General features: G+C 46.6%; 1 protein-coding gene across 1 annotated transcript; it reads right to left on the reverse strand.

Annotated features, from left to right (window-relative positions):
- Positions 1 to 3,421: 3,421 nt before the first annotated feature.
- On the reverse strand, positions 3,422 to 10,452 carry LOC121823731 (retinol dehydrogenase 7-like). Its single transcript, XM_042263392.2, has 4 exons — positions 10,069 to 10,452; positions 5,725 to 5,986; positions 4,334 to 4,497; positions 3,422 to 3,874 (listed from the first exon to the last, which is right to left on the reverse strand). Exons 1-4 carry the CDS (start codon positions 10,400 to 10,402, stop codon positions 3,657 to 3,659), a joined length of 978 nt encoding a protein of 325 aa, XP_042119326.2. The 5' UTR covers positions 10,403 to 10,452; the 3' UTR covers positions 3,422 to 3,656.
- Between the last annotated feature and the right edge of the window lie 9,416 nt (positions 10,453 to 19,868).

A 19,868-nucleotide genomic window follows, 5' to 3' on the forward strand; every position in this document is an offset into this window, starting at 1 on the left:
CTTCCCCTTGTCCATGGCTTTCCTGGTCCTGGTCCTGCTCCTTGTTTGCTCTTCCTTGTCCTGCTTCCCAACAGCTGTCAGGACTTCCCTAGGATGCTCATTAGGGCAAAAGAGTAAGGGATTCTCAAGGTTCTGAGTAGCCAAGGGGACCTCAAAACCCTAGAATGAGTGGGCTGCATCCTACAAAGTGAACACTGGGACTTCCTTAGCAAAGGGAACCTGAAGGTGCATTTTCCCCCAGTGAACACATGTCTCTTCAACTGTGAATTCCGTAGCCCCATCCATTCATGTTCAAACCCACTCCCCTCACTTGCTGACCCTTCTTACTCACTCTGACAGCAGCACACACTCCTGTTGTTGACAAGGGCTTCTAGAACACAGCAGGATCCAGACCAGTCCCTGGATTTCCAGATAAAGTCAGGGAGAAGAGGAGTCTGGGTGTGACTCCCTCACCTGGAGTCACAGGGCTGAAGAGAAATCCTCAGAGACACCTCCCTGTCCTGTGGAGCTTCCCTCAGCCCATCCATCCGTCCACTGAGATTCCTGCACAGACCAACTGACAGTGCCCAGTGGTCCTCTTCAGTGTCCTGGGTAGGGGTCTCCTTGTCCCATTCCAGGGCTGAACTTGTGAGTGTCTCAACACTCCAGCTGTCTGATCTCTGGGCTGCAGTGCTGAGGCAGAATCTGAGCTGAATCATCTATGGGATCAAGACTCCAGAGGAGTGTAGCTCAGCCAGGTGAGAAGTACTTCTCCAGTGAAGGCCAGGCATCCCCACCCACCCCACTCTTTCTTCTGCATGCAGGGAGGGGAGGGATGGAGTCTAGAATCAGTGATGCAAAGGGTGGGAACAGGCCCACTGTGGAAGCCTTTTCCAGTCCTGCCCACATGCAGCCGTTGTTCATAACTTAACTCAGGAATGAAGGAATATTATGTTCTAATGGCTGAGGATCTAGGGTTGCAGACATGATGTGGGGGTTTATAAAGTGTAATCCTCCTGCAGGGATTGAGTAAGACATGAATTTGTGGTATATATAGTGTGTTTCTCAGCAAAGGGAATAAACAAGATGGCTTCTGGTGGGATCTGAAGGGTCCCTCACAGGTCCCCTGAGTAGACTCCAGTCTTCACTCAACAAAGAAATCTGGAAGGAGGAGGAAAGTGGGCTCCTCCCAGGGTCCGGAACTTGGATTTGGACCATATTGTGGGTACTTCCTTCTAATTACACTGTGTTCAAGCACATGATGCTCCTCTTTACAGACCATAGATCTGTCCTTGGTGCTGGTCCTTCCCCTATGGAGCCCAGCGTGAGGGACAGAAACTTGTTCTCTCATGCTTGTCTGTGTTCTGGAGAGAGTTTCTGAGATGGGTCCAACCATCCTGATCAGGTTCCTCACAGTCTACAAAGTAGAGAAATGCTACTGATTTTTCTAAAATGTATTGTATTGTGTGTGTGTGTCTGTGTTTATGTGGGTGTACAAAGGGGGCAAATCCAGGAGGCTTTAGAGTCAGGCTGGTCTTCCACTCACAATCATCTTCCTGGTTCAACTTTGGAGAATGCTAACATTGCAGGCATGACTTACCATGCACTGTCTTGCTCTCCTTCCGGGGAGAACATGGGCTGAACTGAATGAACCACACAGGAGCATTTGGAGACTCTTGGCCTTTTGTAGCTTGGACATCCTGTTCCTTCACTGTTCTGATGCCCTGAGTTTATGATGAATTGCTATTTTATTATCACGTGTAATGTTAGTGTTTGTATGTGTCGATGAAATATAAAATAACAGCATGGCTTTGTGGCACACCTTCATAATCCCAGCACTGGAGATGCTGAAGCAATTCAGAGGAGAGGAAGCCCTGAGTGGGTCCTGAGTGAGTGTGTACTGTTGACCTGGGCACCGCCATGACAAGGACCAAGGCCTCAGACCCAAGGCAAATGGCAAATACTTTCCATTTATGGGTCAGGTTCAGAATTGGAAAAGCTTTCTTTCTCTGAACCACATTAAGATGTTTATAGATCAGTCAGGAGAAAACTAGCAACTGCAGCTTCATGGATGCTTACAGTCTGAAAATTTGTCTTCAGTCCCTCTGCAGAGACTAGCCAGCCCCTTCCCCTTTGTATTCACAATAAACATGCTCAGGGTGCAGGTTGCAGAGGAAGTAGCTGAGGCTGCATCAGAGCATACACAGGCAACTGTAAGCCAGTTTTCTGTAAATGTGTCTGTGTGTCTGATTTTTCTTTATTCCCTCACTAACCCTCAAAGCCCCTTTGGGTTTCAGACCTAAGCCAGATGTGCTGTAGCAAAGGGAGACATTCAGAAGATCATGATGTACCTGTGTGACATGGTGATTCCCAGATTCAAATGACCTAAAGATTAACTACAAATATGAACAGTTTAGACAGAGGGACAGCTGATACACCACTAGCTTCTCATCTAGAGGACCCAAATTTTGTTCCCAGTCCACAGTTAGGCATCTCCTGACTGCCTGTAACTCTGGTTGCAGGGGACACAATAATATGGACTCTATGGGTGCTTGTAGGAATTTAGCAGAGTCACTGTATCTGGGGTAGACATTAGAATGAACAGCTGTATTCTAGAAGTACTTTAACCTTGAAGAACCCTTGTGAAAATAAGTGTTTTTTTTTAATGTTTGTAGAATTTTTTACTGAAGGGGCATTGCAGCCATCCCATGGCTTTGATCACAAGACTTCCTCAGGCACACCTGAGGCTCTTGTATTATTGTGTATTGCAAATGATACATAATAAAAGTTTAAAGTCATGGGGGAATGTAATGTTCTCTTTAGTAAGACATGTAAATTAGATTAGAGATCTTGGTATAGGGTAATACTTTATGTAACTATCATTAAATATGTCTTAGTACAGCTGTTTGGAGTTTAGTCCATCAGAGAGCCTAGACCTTCCTGCTGCCACATAGGCCTTAAATTTTCATCTTGGAGTGCTTTCTTTCTTCAACCAACTCATGCTACATGGTGCACCGGACAGGTAATCCTGTGTAGTGGGTAGCAATTTCCAGCTTTGATCTGGAAGTTCCAACCCCCATTGAGGCTTCGACAACTGTCACACCTACAAGGCAGGGCCAAGGGAGGACCCTGGAGACCCGAGGGATCTCAGGCATCAGGATGGACCAGCTCACTCTCTGTCCTTGGACCCTGGACAGTGGAGGTTGTCTGAGCAGAGCTCCAGAGAACACCGCTGGACAGAGATACACCTTCCCCAGACCCCGCGACCTACCTATCCCTTCATTTGTAAGTTACCCACTAAATAAATCTTCCTTTTAACTACGTGGAGTGGCCTTAATAATTTCACCAATACTCCCACACTCAGGGATTACACACACACATGCATACAGATAAATAAGAAACAAATCCTTAAAAATAAGGTAAGTAATATGGATGACCCTGAGACATGGAAGATCAGTTTGTATTTTCACCCATAATGGCGACCTTTGTTTAAACATAGTAGTTTCCCCTGTGGCTCTATGTCCACTGTATTCATACAGACTGAAGGACAGTCAGGCCCCAGTGGATGTTCTTCCCAATGACAAGTTTGTCCTGATCCCAGGAATCTTCCTTCTCCTGAGGATCTGCTCCCTCACACTACACTCAGATACCCCCAGCTACAGAAACAGATGTAGGCTTCACAGAGCTTTGTCAGGCTTCACAGAGATCCAGTAGACCATGGCATCCACAAGAAAGGTGGGCAGGTAGCTCATGGGGAGGTAGAAGAGTTTGGCATCCCAACCAGCTGAGTACCGAGTGCGAGGGTGACAGGAAGTCAGTGCGTGCTCCATGCAGTCCGTCACCCAGGAGAGGTCCTCATTACACTTTTGGTCCAATGACTTTAGCTTTGCCAGATCTATGCAGAATGAGAAGTGATTCAGCTGGTGTTGACCTCCACCCCGTCTGCTCTAGACCTAGTTAGAGGAAAGTTTCTCTAGACCTCATGATCCCACATCAGAAGCCATGCCAACACTATCCTGTCCCAGGTCCTCAGGGGGACCAGAACCCAGCTTCAAGGAAGAACTGTGCACATTCACCACTGGTTTGTCAGTCAGCTCATGGGAAGGGCTGTCTAATTCTTCCTCCTCCTCCTGTCCCTGACCTCACTCACAGCTTCATGGTGATGAAAGGTGCTGATGAACTGGAGAGCCATGTTCTGACTGTCAAGATTCTTTTTCTGAGAATATACACACCCACAACAAGAAAATGGGTCTACTTTCTTTGAAGAGTAAGAGCAATGTGTTAGTACTGGCAAAATGATCAGGAGACTAAGGATTCAGGATCAAAATCTGTTGGGTCCTCACAGCTCACTTACTTGATGCCAGGAAGTTCTCGCCATAGATCTCTTTGACTTGTGAGCTGGCCTGGTCCCACAGCACCTTCATATTTGATGATAACCTGTCACTATTGCTCACAGCAGTCTTGAAGGAACCAGGCTCTATAATAGCCACCTTCACCCCAAAATAGGAGAGCTCCCTCCTGCAAGACAGACAGACATCAACAATGTTAGATGATTTTCTGTAAAAAGACTCACAAAAAGAGTACAGTGACATGCCAACATGAGCCTGTGGTGAGGAGAGGTCACAGTTGTGGATCTGGGTTGTGCAGCAGATGGGAATGAAACTCCTGGAGAGGGCATTGCCTCTGTGCTTTGGAATGTCACACTAAGAGTTTGGTGTGTGTAGCTCACTGGCCTAAAACTAGGCCTTCTGTTCTATGACACCATTAAGACCTCTCTCCATGTTCTGCAGATGCAAAGGGTCACCATCTTGCCCGAGTCACCTCCACCTCACTCCTAAGTCTCAGTCCACCCCACTGTCCCAGGAAGCACTCAGGACATCTCTCTCTTTGTTCCTGCAGGTGTCTTCAGAGAGCAAGACCCTGCCTGCCACTTCCTCACATTCCCAGCCTCCCTGTTCCCTCCAGCAGGGATGTGCATGTCTCAAATGATTCCCCTGATTCAATCCCTTTACAGTGTTTTACTGCTGACAGTATGAAACACATAGTGTCCAGTGCCCTCAGTCTGTCCACAAGTCTACCTCAGCCCATCCAGTGACCATCCTCCTTCCATATCTGGTCTGTTCTTTCTTCAGGGAGGATCCACTGACACATACATGTTCCAGGTTTCTATGTTCAACCTTACTCAGCTGCAGCCCAATCCTGCTACAGGACCCTGACAAATCTGAGGACTACCATGGTCCACACAGCTGACGCAGCCATGGCCACTCCAAGGGAAGGGCACAGTTTTTCTCAGTCTCCTCTCTCACTCTCTAAGTTGCCATAGTCTTTAGTTCAGGTCAAAACATTTCTGTTTGGTGGAATGTGTTGATTGTGGACTCTACAGGGGCCTGAAATCTACTTCTCAATTTGAATGAGATGTTCAGCCCCACTCAAAAACATGTTTATCATCATAGAGCTCAGGGGCCTTAATTCTTCACTCAAAATACTCAAAGGCTCAATTCTACCTCAGTAACGTCCCCTAGTGCCCTCAGTCTTTCATGGCAGGAGAAGATGAACTACACTCAGGTCTTGTCCTGCCCCCTGCTAGAGACATGGAAAAGTGCTTCCCATGGATTATTGAATAAGGAGAAGGTGAGACAGCCCCCAACCACAGAGTGTCCTCTCCATGATGGGATTCTAAAGGCCATGATCAAATAAAACCCAATGCCAAGGCTTCCCTCAGGTAACCACATCCCGGTCCAATACCTGAGGGAGTCCGAGAAGGCCTCAACACCATGCTTGGAGATGGGGTAAGGACCACCACCAGAGAAAGACACTCTGCCCATGGTGCTGGAGACGTTGACCACACGGCCCCTTGCCTTCCTCACTAAGGGCAGCATGTTCAGCGTCACGTCGATCATGCCCAACAGGTTCACATCCAGTACTTTTGCATAGTCCTGCTTGGTCAGCCACTCACAGGGACCCCAGGAGATGGATATGCCAGCATTGTTGACCAGACCCCAGAGTCCTGGGGACAGTGGGAAGAAGAGAGAGTCACACAGCACAGGTATAGTTATGGTGAAATGCACATTCAACAAGATAAGACCACTTAGAAGACATGTGTGTACTGGAGAGTAGATGCAATGAGGACCAGCATGGCCTCACCAGGGCTGGGGACCCATCCCAGAGGCTCTAGGCTCACAGAGTGGACACCTCCCTCCTTTAGGTCTTCATGGCCCAGATCTCTGCCTGGGAAGCAGGAAGCAGTCACTATCACTTACTAGTTATAAAAATGGGTTGTGAAGACATGTTTATCTGGAGACCATGAAACTATGATTGTGTTTTACTGATTATTTCCATATTTGAAGATATTTTATTCTTTCACTTGTGGTGGTTTGAATATAAATGTGACCCTGAGGCTCATAGATTTGAAAACATGCATTTAGGCAATAGCACTTCTTGAGAGGGATTAGGGGGTGTGGCCTTGTTAGAGGAAGTGTGTCATTGGGGGTGGTTGGGCTATGGGGTTTCAAAAGCCAAAGCCAGACCAGAGTCTCACTCTTCCTGCTGTCGGGAATGATGTATGTAGAACTGATCTGGATGTGGAACTCCCAGCTCCTTCTCCTGCACCATGTCTGCCTGTGGGCCACCAGGCCTCACACCATGCTGATAATGGACTAAACCTCTGTACTAGAAGCAATCACCAATTAAATGCTTTCCTTTATAAGAATTGCCATGGTCCTGGTGTCCCTCCACGGAAATAGAATACTGACTAAGACACACTGCTGCCTTTGTCTTTCAAATAGCAAAGGAAGACAGTTATGAGGAAGGATTAGTGAGAGAGGTAATAGGGGAAAATAGAAAAGAAACAAAAGAAAGGAGAAAATTAATGTCCTGGTGAAATTAGGTTGAGAAACAAACAAATGAGGACCTTGTTTGGCCAGAGTTTTGAAAAAAACTGCTATGTTCCTGGCTCTGATGAAGCCAGTCTTGGGAGGTCTAGCATCAATATTGAGCAGCTCTCCTCAGATGCTTGCAAACCCCAGGGACAGGAAAGGGAGGAGACAATGCTTGCTGATCACCAACTGCACTGAGGCTCCACCCCAACCCCAGAAAAGGGCGCCCTTTCTTGACCCTCAGCCACAGACTGCCCTTTCTCATTCATTTTGGTCTTTAAGTCCTGGATCCCCAAGTACCCACTCAGGAAGGCTTACAACTAAACACCACATTCCAATGTCAATTTCTGTGCAGAGTGCATTGGAGAGTAGTTGATTAGATTTAGCATGGCATTTGTTGATTTAAAAAACTTGACCCATATGTCATATGTACCCTTGGCTCAAAAGCAAGTTTTATCCTTCTGGGGACCCATATTCTTTCACCAATTTTTTTAAATCTAGTTTTGAGAATTTCTATGGAAATCTATTTCTATAGATAATTCCTAAGATACATACATATGTGAAAGGATTTAAATGGAGTCACCGTAGGATGGGGAGATCATCTCTAACCTAGACATCTTATGCCACCAGGTAAAACTTGCAGTGCCAGTAATGGGTTACATCCCGTTTAGTCATTGGTCAAAAGGTCTCCATGGAGCCACACTCCCAACCCCCATCACAGGCTATTGCCAAGGCCACTCATTGTTCTTCACAAGCTCATAGTAAGGACACATTGCTGAAGATGATAGTTACTTATGTCATTGAGCAGGGAGAGGTTGAGCAGGTGTCCGACTAACAGCTTCACCCCTACTGATTCACAATCAAGGTGCCAGAAGACACTCTGTGCACTCCCAGAGGGAAAGGCGATCACCAGGATCACCCAGCTACAAACCCTGTGACCTACACCTGTGATCTGCCTGTAAGATCTACTGCGCAGTAGAGGCACAAATGACCTGGAGTAACTGGCACTTTCTGATTAGATTGAGGGCCACTCTATGAGGTGGAGCCCATACCTGACTCTGCGTAGTAGTCAGAAACATCAGGCCAGATAGATCATGGGCCTTGGGAAAACCTAAGAACATTATCCTGCTCAAGGAATATACAGTAAAATGTGTCTTAATATATTATCACTACACTCATGACCAGTGCCTTGCACAGCACTCATCAGAAGACATTGCTCTTGCAATAGATGGGAATGAGCACAGAGTCACATGACTGGACAATGTGCAGAGAGTGACAGACTTTGGAGCACTCAGTCCTAAAACGGTTATCTTCATTAAAGCACTCACCTAAAGGCTCAGGGGTCTTTGAAGATGAGGATGTGGGGAGAGTGAAGAGCCAGAGGTGATGGAAGACTTCAATTAACTGTCTTCTAGACACAACAGGATGAGGCACACTTAAACTCACAGAGGTTTTGGCGGCACACATAAGACCTGCTCGGGATCCAGACCGTGACCCAGGACTGAGAAGGGGCAGTGGACCCAAGGTCCCACCTCTAACCAAGAAGCAATCTGTAAGTGACACCTGCTGGCAAAGGGAGCAGCAGTTTTCTCCACTGCAGTGACATTGGAGCCTCATGCCCAGAAGTACTTGTTAACACAAAATGAACCCCAAGTATTTATTTTTAGGGATCTTTCATGTTGATTTGTTCTGCATTTTTTTCTGTCTGTTTTGGGTTTCTTATTGTTTGTTGATTTTCATTTTGGTTTTCTTCTTGTTGTTTTATTTAAGAGAGACAGAGGGGGGGGAACGAATATGAAATTGGGTGGGTAGGGACATGGGGAGGATCAGGAAGCAGCTGAGGAAAGGGAAAACATGATAGAAATATATTTTATGAAAAAAAGTTTCCAGGCATGCTGGCCGACTTCTTTAATCCCAGCACTCAGGAGGCAAGGCAGGTGGATCTCTGTGAGTTCAAGGACAGCCCAGTCTACAGTCCAAGTTCCAGGACAGCCATGAGCACAAAGACAAACCTTGTTTCAAAAAACAGAAACAACAACAACAAAAACCCAAAACCAACCAATCAAACAAACAAAAAACAACCCCCAATCCAGAAAAAAGACAAAGAATTTGTTAAAAATATGGAAAAATATTTTATTTCTTGTTTCCAAAATTAAACATGCTTGCAGACTCTGAATTAAGCAGAAGTTTCCCAAGACAGTGCTTATGACAATAAATATAGGAAACAAGCTGAGTGTGGTACATGATTGAAATCCCAGCACAAAGCAGGCTGAGGAAGAGGAACATCAAATCATGGACTCCTCCATACCAACACCTGAACTCAAAACCCAACACAAATGAACACAACCAAATAAAATTATTCCAATATCCAAAGCCAAGGCATGGTAAAAAACTAGTTGGGTTTTATTACTGGGCAAACTATTTTAATTATCTGAACACTATATTTGAATAAATCTTCTTCAAGTGGTAAAAATTGTTCACCATTTAAAACTGAAAAGAATGAACATGTATTAATCGGTACAGATCCAACTGTTACTAGTTTTATCCACTGGATAGTAAATCATATGTTAATTGTGGATTGTATGTTTTAGTGTTTAGAACAATAACCATGATTTCAATACATTTTTAACTTAATTCATTATTTTCATACCACACAAACAGTGAAAGGGAGACAGAAAAGGAGAGAAGAAAGAATAGAGGAAGGATGTGTGAGTGTGAGAGAGAGAATCCCCTTCCTACATCTGACTGAACTAAGGCATTCCTCCAGTGTGGGGTGTTGCCCTTAAGCATGGCAGGGACCTTATATCCCCATAAAGGGTCCTAGGTGGAAGGTGAAACCAGGGTCCAGTACTGAGAGTGGAGATGCATCTGACCCATGCCCAGCCAGCTTCACACACAGCCAGGGCCCCAACCTCCTCACTGTCTCTAACCTGGCACTCAGCAGCCAACAGTGCAGCCTTTCTGCATACAGTGACAGAAGAGGACAGACAGAAGTGTGGACATGAAATGACACAGGACACCAGCTGACCAAGAGTAGAGAGCTTGAAGGACCAAATGTAGGAGGAAGAGAAAGTCCTGACATGCTGGAGAGGGGAAGAGTCTGTAGTCTCTACAATTCCACACCCACCCCCATTGGGAATCTTTTCAGAGCTACACAGCAATTCCCTTCACACAGAGACACAAACCAAGACATACACAGGAATCTCAATGGTACCTCTGTTGCCAACACGCTCCTTCACCCACTGAGTGGCTGCCACAATACTCTCTGTCTTGGTGACATCGAGGATCACCGTCTCCAGCCTGTCTGATGTCTTGCTCCTCAGCTCCTCAGCTCCATTTTCTGTCAGACATGCAGCCAGGACCCTCATGCCTCTCCTGTCCAGCTGTCTGGCCAGCAGGTTCCCAAAGCCCGAGTCACAGCCCGTGATGAAGACATGCTTGTCTTGGAGATGGCTCACCACCTGCCTCTCTCTGAACAAGCGCAGGAGGTTCCACAGGCCCAGGAGAACCACCAGGTAGAGCCACATGGCTTGGAAGAATAGGTACATACAGTCTGTGCTAAAGTGAGCCTGGCCTCTATTCACAGAGGAAAAAGTAGACACTGAGGACTCAGGAGACACAGAGGATCAGAGGCTTCTAGCAGGGAGTCCACACTTTGTTCCTCTTCCACTGACTGCTTTGATATTTATTCATGCCTCACTTCTCTTACCTTCCACCTGTCTGCTCAGCTGGTATACAATGGCCTTTGGCATCCCCTTACTTGCTGCCAAAGAAAACAGCACTGTCTATTCACTAACACACCTCCTTTTTCTTAGGATCTTCACTTTTCCTTGTGTGGGAATACATGCATGTTTCCTCACACATGCTCACTACAGGCACTCCCTGGCTCCTCTGTGACTCTGCATTTGGCACTCCAGAGCCCTGAACCCAGGGCTTTCTGAACGTAGGTGCCGTTGCCAACCTGCACCGGGACTCAGAGGACATTACGTGAAGATCCTGCCCTGAGCTCAGGTGTCCTCCCCAGGTTCCTCAGCCAGAATCTCTCCTCAGAAAACGAAGGTCTCTCCTTGTCACTACAACTCCAGGAGACACTAAAGAGAGGACAGTGCCGGCTGGTGACTTCCTGGTACAGCAGCTGCCTGGGAAGGAGGAGGAGGAGGTGCCAAGGAGGAAGGCTGACCCCTGAGGACCTCTAGGTGATGACACCTGGAACTCAGATCCCTAAGTCTCACAGATGACGTGGGGGAGGAAACGACTTTTCCCTCAAAAGCTCTTCTTTGGGCTGCATGAATTCTAGTAGACACGAGCAGAGCCATCCTCAGCCGCAACCTCCATGACTGCCCCTGACTGCCCCGAGCCAGGGTTTCTGGCTTAATTTCCCAGCAAACCTTACTCACAACCTCTGGCGTGTTGTATGATATTTTGATCGTGTTCTGACAAATAAAGCGTGATCGCAGGCAGAGGGCGGAGCTAGCCACTACCCTGCCAAAATTAACCACAGAGGTTATGGAGGAGTGAGGACAGATAGAACAGGAAGTAGTGAGGTGGGGCAGAGAGGGACTTGGCCCTTTTGGACGAAGGACAGAGCATTAAGAGAGGACTGGTGGCTTCTCTGCTTGTCTCATCTTTCAGGTGCTTTCCCCTGTTCGCATTCAGACCCACCCCTCCTCAGCTCCAGATCCCGCAGCACTCCACACTCCAGGGAAGAGTGGTGGTATGCTCCTCACGGGGGCCTCGAGCAGGGACCCACGCCTGCTTAGCTGCCTGAGGGATGAGGAGGTGACCTTCCTCTGGTACCTCGGAAACCTCCATCCACAGCCTTAAAGGCTTGGCTGGCTCTCTTCACCTGACCCCATCCCACCACCCTTGGAGCTGCAATCCTGCAGTTTCATTAGGACCAACGGGGCTTTTGTGACTCCATTCCTGATGCTTTCCTGTGGATGAGACCCCTCTTAGACCTTAGTGTTCGTCCTCGTATTCTGGCCTCTACAAAAGCCCTGGTATCAGGCGCCGAGCTCCAATGACTTAGTGAGGCTAAATCTGACCCCGTTGAGTGTGGTGATGACCCTCTGAATGGCTTGGTCCTCGTTTGCTCCTCTCTTTGGTCCTTTATGACTACTGTGAGCAATCAGGAAAATGGGAAGATCCCCCTTCCCTTATATTATACCTCTTCATTTCTCTATCTCTTCCCTTCCCTCTCGTCTGCCTGCCTCTCCCAAGTCCCCACCCAACGTGGTCTTTCACTCTTATTCTTCTGCTCTCCCCCTCCCGATAGACCTCCCACACGAACTCTGTTGTGTGTGTGGCATGTGTGTTCAGTAACATACCTGGACAGGGCCCACCAGAGGTACCCGCTTCACGCCACGACCTCACCGCCTGCTCCGCCCTGCAGCAGATCCGCTCTCTTCCGCCTGTACCAAATGTGCTTCCGGATTCACTCTCTTCCACCCGTAACATAGCTGCTTTCTCACTCGCCGGCAGCTTTGCCCTCAGTAGTCTTCGGCCCAGACAGTTGGGAAACCAAGAAAGAATCCTCTACTTTCTTTCTTTTTCTTTGCTCCAAAGACCTGTTTATGTCTGTCTACTCTCTCTCTCTTTAAATGTCCTGTTTGCTACAAAGAGTGAGTCAGAGATAGAGATGTCTGCTTTGTCTAAGGTTTGCTAAGGTTAAAAAATACATTTAGTCGTAATGACCTGTCTGTTCATTTTATCTCCTTCTGGAGTAAGGAAGCAGCAAGCCTCAGATATTTTGGAACGGTATGAATTTTTTGTACGATGATAGAGATGTAAAGCTATATGTGATTCAACTCTGGTTCATAATATACTCTATGTGATAATAGAAATTGAAAGCTATAAAGATCCATTCAGATTAACAAAAGCTAACTTAGAGATTTGAACTTACGTCTTTGCCAAGTGTTCAAAACCAAGCTTCTAGAGAATTTAAATAAATGGTGGCAGAGGTTTGCTTAATACATATTTGATAAACAAGCTATATACTCTATAATGGAGCTTCTGGTCCCCCAAGAGGGTCCTTTTCTCAGAGGTGAGTCACACCAACTCACAAGCCCCCTTTTTCAGTCTTATTAAAGCTCCTAACATATTAGAGACTGTTAGGGAACACAGGTTGATAGTCAGTCACCTAATAGACAGACAATCCACAAATGCTCAGAGATCTGCAGAATATGGCATTTAAATTGTTTAATTAAAAAGCTTTTATGATACAGAGACATGCCAGCTCCTGGCAGCACCCTTATTTCCTCCAAAGAAGATGGATGGGCACAGAAGAACCTCCACCTGGAACTGGCTCCAGAGTGCCAATGCCAGCCACTGAGCAAAACTGCCTTTTGCCTCGACTGCTGCCAGGGCCTTCTTCAGACCCTGGACAACAGGACTCTGGGGAATGCATTGCCTCACTTTTCCCTAGACAACATAGGCTGGTCCTCCCCACAAATTCCAACCCCACAGCTGTCAGCTCTTCTGAGGCCTGGCAGCTGAAGCCTGATGTTGCTGCCCTGAGATTTCTGCCCTCTATATCTCAAGTCTTCTCCCTCAACCCAATACTGACGACTCCCCATCTCATTCTCTCATTGCAAACCTAGAGGAACTACTGCCCCGTCCTTCACACATGCAGGAGGGCACATTGCCTCAGGCCACCTATACCTGGCACACATAAGAGGACCTGAAAAGCAGGCTCTGCCAGTGTCAGATATTGGGGTGGTGGTGGCACAGGTACCCCCACCAACACTACTAACCAACAGGCTGAATTAATAGCTCTCACTCATCCCTTCCAATTGGCACAAGGACAATCCCTAAATGTTTACACAGACCTCAAATATGCTTTTCATATCCTCTTGTTCCACGCTGCCATCTGGAAAGAGCACAGGCTACTAACAACAAAAGGAGGACCCATGACAAACTCAGGCCAAATTATGGCCCTGCTAAAAGCCTTCCATCTTTCCAAAGCAATAGGGATTATTCATTGCTGGTCTCATCAGACCAACAGCTCCATCATCTCTGAGGGACATAACTGAGCCCACCAGGCAGCTAGTGTCCTCCAAGGCCCAGACTCACCTCACCCACCACAGGGAATCCACACACGACAACCCACATCCTCACAGTCACCCGGACACTTGACAAATTCTGTCCTGTCTACACCAGCTCTTTCATCCTAAAAGACAGGCTCTGTCTCGTTTTGTCAAGGCCCACCTGCAGCCGACCCCTGAGGACTTATAGCTCTTAAAAACTATCACTGCCTCTTGTAAAATATGTCAAAATCAGACCCCAAATGGGCTAAAGAGCTAAACAGAGAATTCACAAAACAAGAACTACAAATGGCTGAAAGACATGTAAAGAAATGCTTAACATCCTTAATCATCAGAGAAATGCAAATCAAAACGACTCTGAGATACCACCTTACACCTGTTAGAATGGCTACGATCAAAAACACCAATGACAGTCAATGTTGGAGAGGATGTGGAGCAAAGGGAACACTCCTCCACTGTTGGTGGGAATGTAAACTTGTACAACCACTGTGGGACTTCACTCTGATGGCCCTGCACACATCACTGTTTGTGAGGTTTATGGAAGGATGTTGGAGTTTGAGCTGAAAGGCTCTTGAAAGCTGGAAATGTAATGGGCTGTTCTCTGGGGGTTGAAGAGAAGGATGCAGAAGGACGTTGTTGTCTTTTTTTCCATTGTGTGTTTCCGGGTTCTTTATCAAAATCCAGGTGTGTGTGTGTGTGTGTGTGTGTGTGTGTGTGTGTGTGTGTGTGTGTATTTATGTCTGGATCGTCTATTTTGTCTGTTTTCATGCCAATGCCATGCTGTTTTTATTATTAGAGCTCTGTAGTACAGTTTGAAATCAGGGATGGTGATAACTCTAAAACTTCTTTTATTGTACAGGTTTATTTTTAGCTAGCCTGGGTTTATTTATTTTTTGCTTTTCCATATGAAGTTGGGTATTATTTTGTTTACAGGTCTGGAAAGAACTGTGTTGGAATTTTAGGAGGATTGCATTTAATCTGTAGATTTCTCTTGGTAAAATGGCCATTTTTACTATGTTGACCCTACCAATTCTTGAGTGTGGGGGATCTTTTCAACTTCTGATATTTTCTTCAATTTCTTACTTCAAAGGCTTCAAGTTATTGTCATACAGGTATTTCTCTTGCTTGGTTATAGCTAGTCTAGCTATACTTTATAGTATCTGTAGTTATTGTGCAGGGTGTTGTTTCTCTGATTTCTTCTTGACTCATTTATCATTTGTTTATATGAGGGCTACTGATATTTTGTTGTTGTTGTTGTTGTTTATTTGTTTGTCTGCTTCTTTAAAGTTAATCTCCCTCCAGCCACTTCCGTGAAGGTGTTTTTCAGGTGTAGGAGTTCCCTGGTAGAATTTTTAGTATCTCTTATGTATACTATCATATCATCTGAGAACAGAAATACTTTGACTTCTTCTTTTCCAGCAGCCCAGAGACCTGTGTTAGAACCAAATAGTACCAACAGCAACAATAACAATAAGTGAGTGAAATGACTCCTAATGATACTCTGCTATAGTCAAAGACAAGACCCTATCTTTATCATGGTCAGAGAGGCTCCATTTAGAAACTGATAGGAGCAGAGGCAGAGACCAAGAGCCAGACATTAGGCCAACCTCGGTGAATCCTGCCGAGAAGGGGAAAAATGACTATAGAGCCATAGGGGCCAAGGAAACCACAAGAAAACCCACCAAATCGACTAACCCAGGCTTAAAGGGGCTCACAGAGACTGAACCAACAATCAGAGGGTCTGCGTGGGTCTGACCTAAAATCCCTCTGCATACATGTTATTATTATGTAGTTTGCTCTTCTTGGGGGACTCCTAAGAGCAGAAGCATGGGCTTTCTCTGACTCTTTTGGCTGCTTTGGGGACCCTTTTCCTCCTACTGGGTTGACTTGTCCAAACATAATATGAGGGGAAGTGTCTAGTCAATGGCACCTTGATAAGTCGTGTTTGGTTGATATCCCTGGGAGGACTGCCTTTTGAGGAGGAGGAGTGGATGGGGACTGTAGAGGATGGGGACGTGGAGGGGAGGAGGGAGAGTATGCAATATATTAGAGTGGAATAAATTTGAAAATTAAAAAGAAAAGGATATGGTAAACAATGCAGATAGTAGAAGGCCAGATTTGTGATGTTCAGAGGGGTGAAATTCCCCCATCAGGTTGTATATCTGACATTTTTATCATGAATCATAGAAAGTGAAAATTTTGCTTTACTGTGACAATGGATGCTGGTCATCTGGGGCTGAAGAATCGACTGTTATCCATTAGAGACCAGCATCACTGAGATAAAATCTGGGGAGTATTTCCTCAGGTTGAGCACACACTGGCTATCCACGGTGCACAGGGACCAACTCTGCATCTTAAATTCACAGATGAACTCGGCAGTGTTTGAGAATCTCTCCCATGAGAGTAGTATTGGTGACATGAAAGCTGTGGGATTGAAGAGGTCATGGAGAGCAACTGAGGCTGACCACTGGGTGAGACCAGGAGAGACCAAAGGTGAAGGTGCAGCCTCAGCTGGTATGGAGACGGCAGGATAGTTGAGATTCCAGCCCTGGGGGACCTAATTCGGCAGCAGAAATGGAGTGGAGCAGGCCTGAGACATCAGACATGAGACAAACTGTGTGCACTGAGGATGGCAGAGCTGGAGACCTGGAGATATCGAGGCTTTGGAGGCCAGAAGATCAAGAGTGAGCCCCAGATGTCAGACGTTGATCTACAAGATTGAGATCTCTGCTGCTGGAATTTCGTTTTGATAAGGGTCATTGTTTTTGTACAGGTAGGTTCTTCTCTTTTGGAGCAAGAAAATATTTAATTGTTTTGATTTTTCAGAAACCCACAGTGACTAGACTTTGTATGTTTTAAAGAGACCTTGAACTTTTAAGGGCTTTTAATGTTTTGAGAGTGTGAGACATCCAAGTCATACTGTTTTATACCATGATATTAGCATGAGATCTGAGAATCGACAACAAAAAGGAAAGGTTGTAGTCTAATACTGATACACTGTGTGTCATGATGTCAGTGGGTCAATTGTGCTGGATATTTTCATCAACCCGACACAGGCTAAGGACATCTGGGAAGAGGAAAGCAAACTGTGGAATCGCCTCCATCGGATTGGCCTGCAGGTATGTCTGTGGGCTTTTCCTTTAATAGTGAGGGCTGTGGGAGGGTCTGTCCCACAGCGGGTGGTGCCACCCTTGGGTATGTGGTCCTGAGGTGTGTGAAAAGTAAAGCTGAGCCTGACATGGAGAGCAAACCAGTGAGAAGCGTCAGGCATGGTCTCTGTCTCATTCTCCTTCCTCTAGACTCCAGCATGGAGTTCCTGCCTTGACTTTGTTCAGTCATGGACTGTGGCCTGGAAGTATAAGCCAAATAAGGCCTTTCCTTCCCAAGTTTCTTTGAGTCTGTAGTGTGTGTGTGTGTGTGTGTGTGTGTGTGTGTGTGTGTGTGTGTGTGTGTGTGTCAAAACAGCTTGACCACACAACTGCCATGACAGGCTTAGAGGCCCAGACACAACTTCTGTGACAGGCTTACTGACAGGCAACACCCAGAAGAGGAGAAGCCATAAACTGACTCCACCCAGGGAGAGCCTGCATCTAAGGGGAGAAACCTGACATTCCAAACATGTTCAGCACCCTTTGAGAAATGTCAGCCAATCGGTGTCTTGAACCCTGGGAACGTCGACACCCCAAGCTCTGCTATGATAAAACCCCACCTGGCCTAGGCTCTGGGCTCTCTGGTTCACCACTGTGTCAGACAGAAAGTCCAAGCTCTGAGCTTGAAAATAAAGAATCTTTGCTTTTACAAATTGGATTCAGTCTCCATGGTGGTCTTTTGGAGTCCCAAATCCCAGCATAACAGTGTCACAGCCACAGAGAAGCACCTAGGACAGCCCGATCATCGTCCTGCTCCTCCTCCTTCTCCTCCTCATTTAGTGAATCTCACTTTGGATTCAAATCCTGTTTCTTCTGCTAATTCTGTTCCTTCTCCTCCTCTTCCCCTTGTCCATGGCTTTCCTGGTCCTGGTCCTGCTCCTTGTTTGCTCTTCCTTGTCCTGCTTCCCAACATCTGTCAGGACTTCCCTAGGATGCTCATTAGGGCAAAAGAGTAAGGGTTTCTCAAGGTTCTGAGTAGCCAAGGGGACCTCAAAACCCTAGAATGAGTGGGCTGCATCCTACAAAGTGAACACTGGGACTTCCTTAGCAAAGGGAACCTGAAGGTGCATTTTCCCCCAGTGAACACATGTCTCTTCAACTGTGAATTCCCTAGCCCCATCCATTCATGTTCAAACCCACTCCCCTCACTTGCTGACCCTTCTTACTCACTCTGACAGCAGCACACACTCCTGTTGTTGACAAGGGCTTCTAGAACACAGCAGGATCCAGACCAGTCCCTGGATTTCCAGATAAAGTCAGTGAGAATAGGAATCTGGGTGTGACTCCCTCACCTGGAGTCACAGGGCTGAAGAGAAATCCTCAGAGACACCTCCCTGTCCTGTGAAGCTTCCCCCAGTCCATCCATCCCTCCACTGAGATTCCTGCACAGACCAACTGACAGTGCCCAGTGGTCCTCTTCAGTGTCCTGGGTAGGGGGCTCCTTGTCCCATTCCAGGGCTGAACTTGTGAGTGTCTCAACACTCCAGCTGCCTGATCTCTGGGCTGCAGTGCTGAGGCAGAATTTGAGCTGAACTGGGATCAAGACTCCAGAGGAGTGTAGCTCAGCCAGGTGAGAAGCACTTCTCCAGTGAAGGCCAGGCATCCCCACCCTCCCCACTGTTTCTTCTGCATGCAGGGAGGGGAGGGATGGAGTCTAGAATCAGTGATGCAAAGGGTGGGGAACAGGCCACTGTGGAAGCCTTTTCCAGTCCTGCCCACATGCAGCCCTTGTTCATAACTTAACTCAGGAATGAAGGAATATTATGTTCTAATGGCTGAGGATCTAGTGTTGGAGAAATGATTTGGGGGTTTATAAAGTTAGTCCTCCTGCAGGGAATGAGTAAGACATGAATTTGGGGTATATATAGTATGTCCCTCAGCAAAGGGAATGAATGAGACATCCTCTGGTGGGATCTGAAGGGTCCCTCACAGGTCCCCTGAGTAGACTCCTGTCTTCACTCAACAAAGAAATCTGGAAGGAGGAGGAAAGTGGGCTCCTCCCAGGGTGTGGCACTTGGACTTGGACCACATTGTGGGTACTTCCTTCTAATTACACTGTGTTCAAGCACATGATGCTCCTCTTTACAGACCATAGATCTGTCCTTGGTTCTGGCCCTTCCCCTATGGAGCCCAGCGTGAGGGACAGAAACTTGTTCTCTCATGCTGGAGAGAGTTTCTGATATGGGTCCAACCGTCCTGATCAGATTCCTCACAGTCTACAAAGTGGAGAAATGCTACTGATTTTTCAAAATGTGTGTGTGTGTGTGTGTGTGTGTGTGTGTGTGTGTGTGTGTGTGTGTGTGTGTGTGTGTGTGTAGAGAAAGTGTGAATCCAGGAGAGTTCATATTCATGCTTGCTGTCTACTCACATTCATCCTTCTGGTTCATTTTGCAGAATGCTAACATTGCAGGAGTGACCCACCATGCACTGTCTTATTCTCTTTGCAAGGACATCATGAGCTGACCTGAATGAACTATACAGGAGCACTGGGAGACTCTTAGCTCCTTTACATCTTGGACACCCTGTTCTTTCACTGTTCTGATGCTGTAAGTTTTGTGATGAATTGTTTGAACATTTACATGCTATTGTATTATCATGTGTAATAATAGTGTTTGTATGTGTCGATGAAATATAAAATAACAGCATGGATTGGTGGCACACCTTCATAATCCCAGCACTGGAGATGCTGAAGCAATTCAGAGGAGAGGAAGCCCTGAGTGGGTCCTGAGTGAGTGTGTACTGTTGACCTGGGCACCGCCATGACAGGGATGAAGACCTCAGACCCAAGGCAAATTGGCAAAGCCTTTCCTATATGGGTCAGG

The sequence above is a fragment of the Peromyscus maniculatus genome, chromosome 18, assembly GCF_049852395.1.
Source record: "Peromyscus maniculatus bairdii isolate BWxNUB_F1_BW_parent chromosome 18, HU_Pman_BW_mat_3.1, whole genome shotgun sequence".
NCBI classification, from domain to species: domain Eukaryota; kingdom Metazoa; phylum Chordata; class Mammalia; order Rodentia; family Cricetidae; genus Peromyscus; species Peromyscus maniculatus.

What these genes read in the sequence shown, in the direction of transcription:
- LOC121823731 (XM_042263392.2), bottom strand. Translation starts at nt 10,402, where the DNA reads ATGTACCTATTCTTCCAAGCCATGTGGCTCTACCTGGTGGTTCTCCTG. An exon ending in GGAGCGTGTTGGCAACAGAG is followed by an intron (nt 5,987 to 10,068) that starts GTACCATTGAGA and finishes CACTGTCCCCAG; the next exon opens with GACTCTGGGGTCTGGTCAAC. An exon ending in GCCTTCTCGGACTCCCTCAG is followed by an intron (nt 4,498 to 5,724) that starts GTATTGGACCGG and finishes TCTGTCTTGCAG; the next exon opens with GAGGGAGCTCTCCTATTTTG.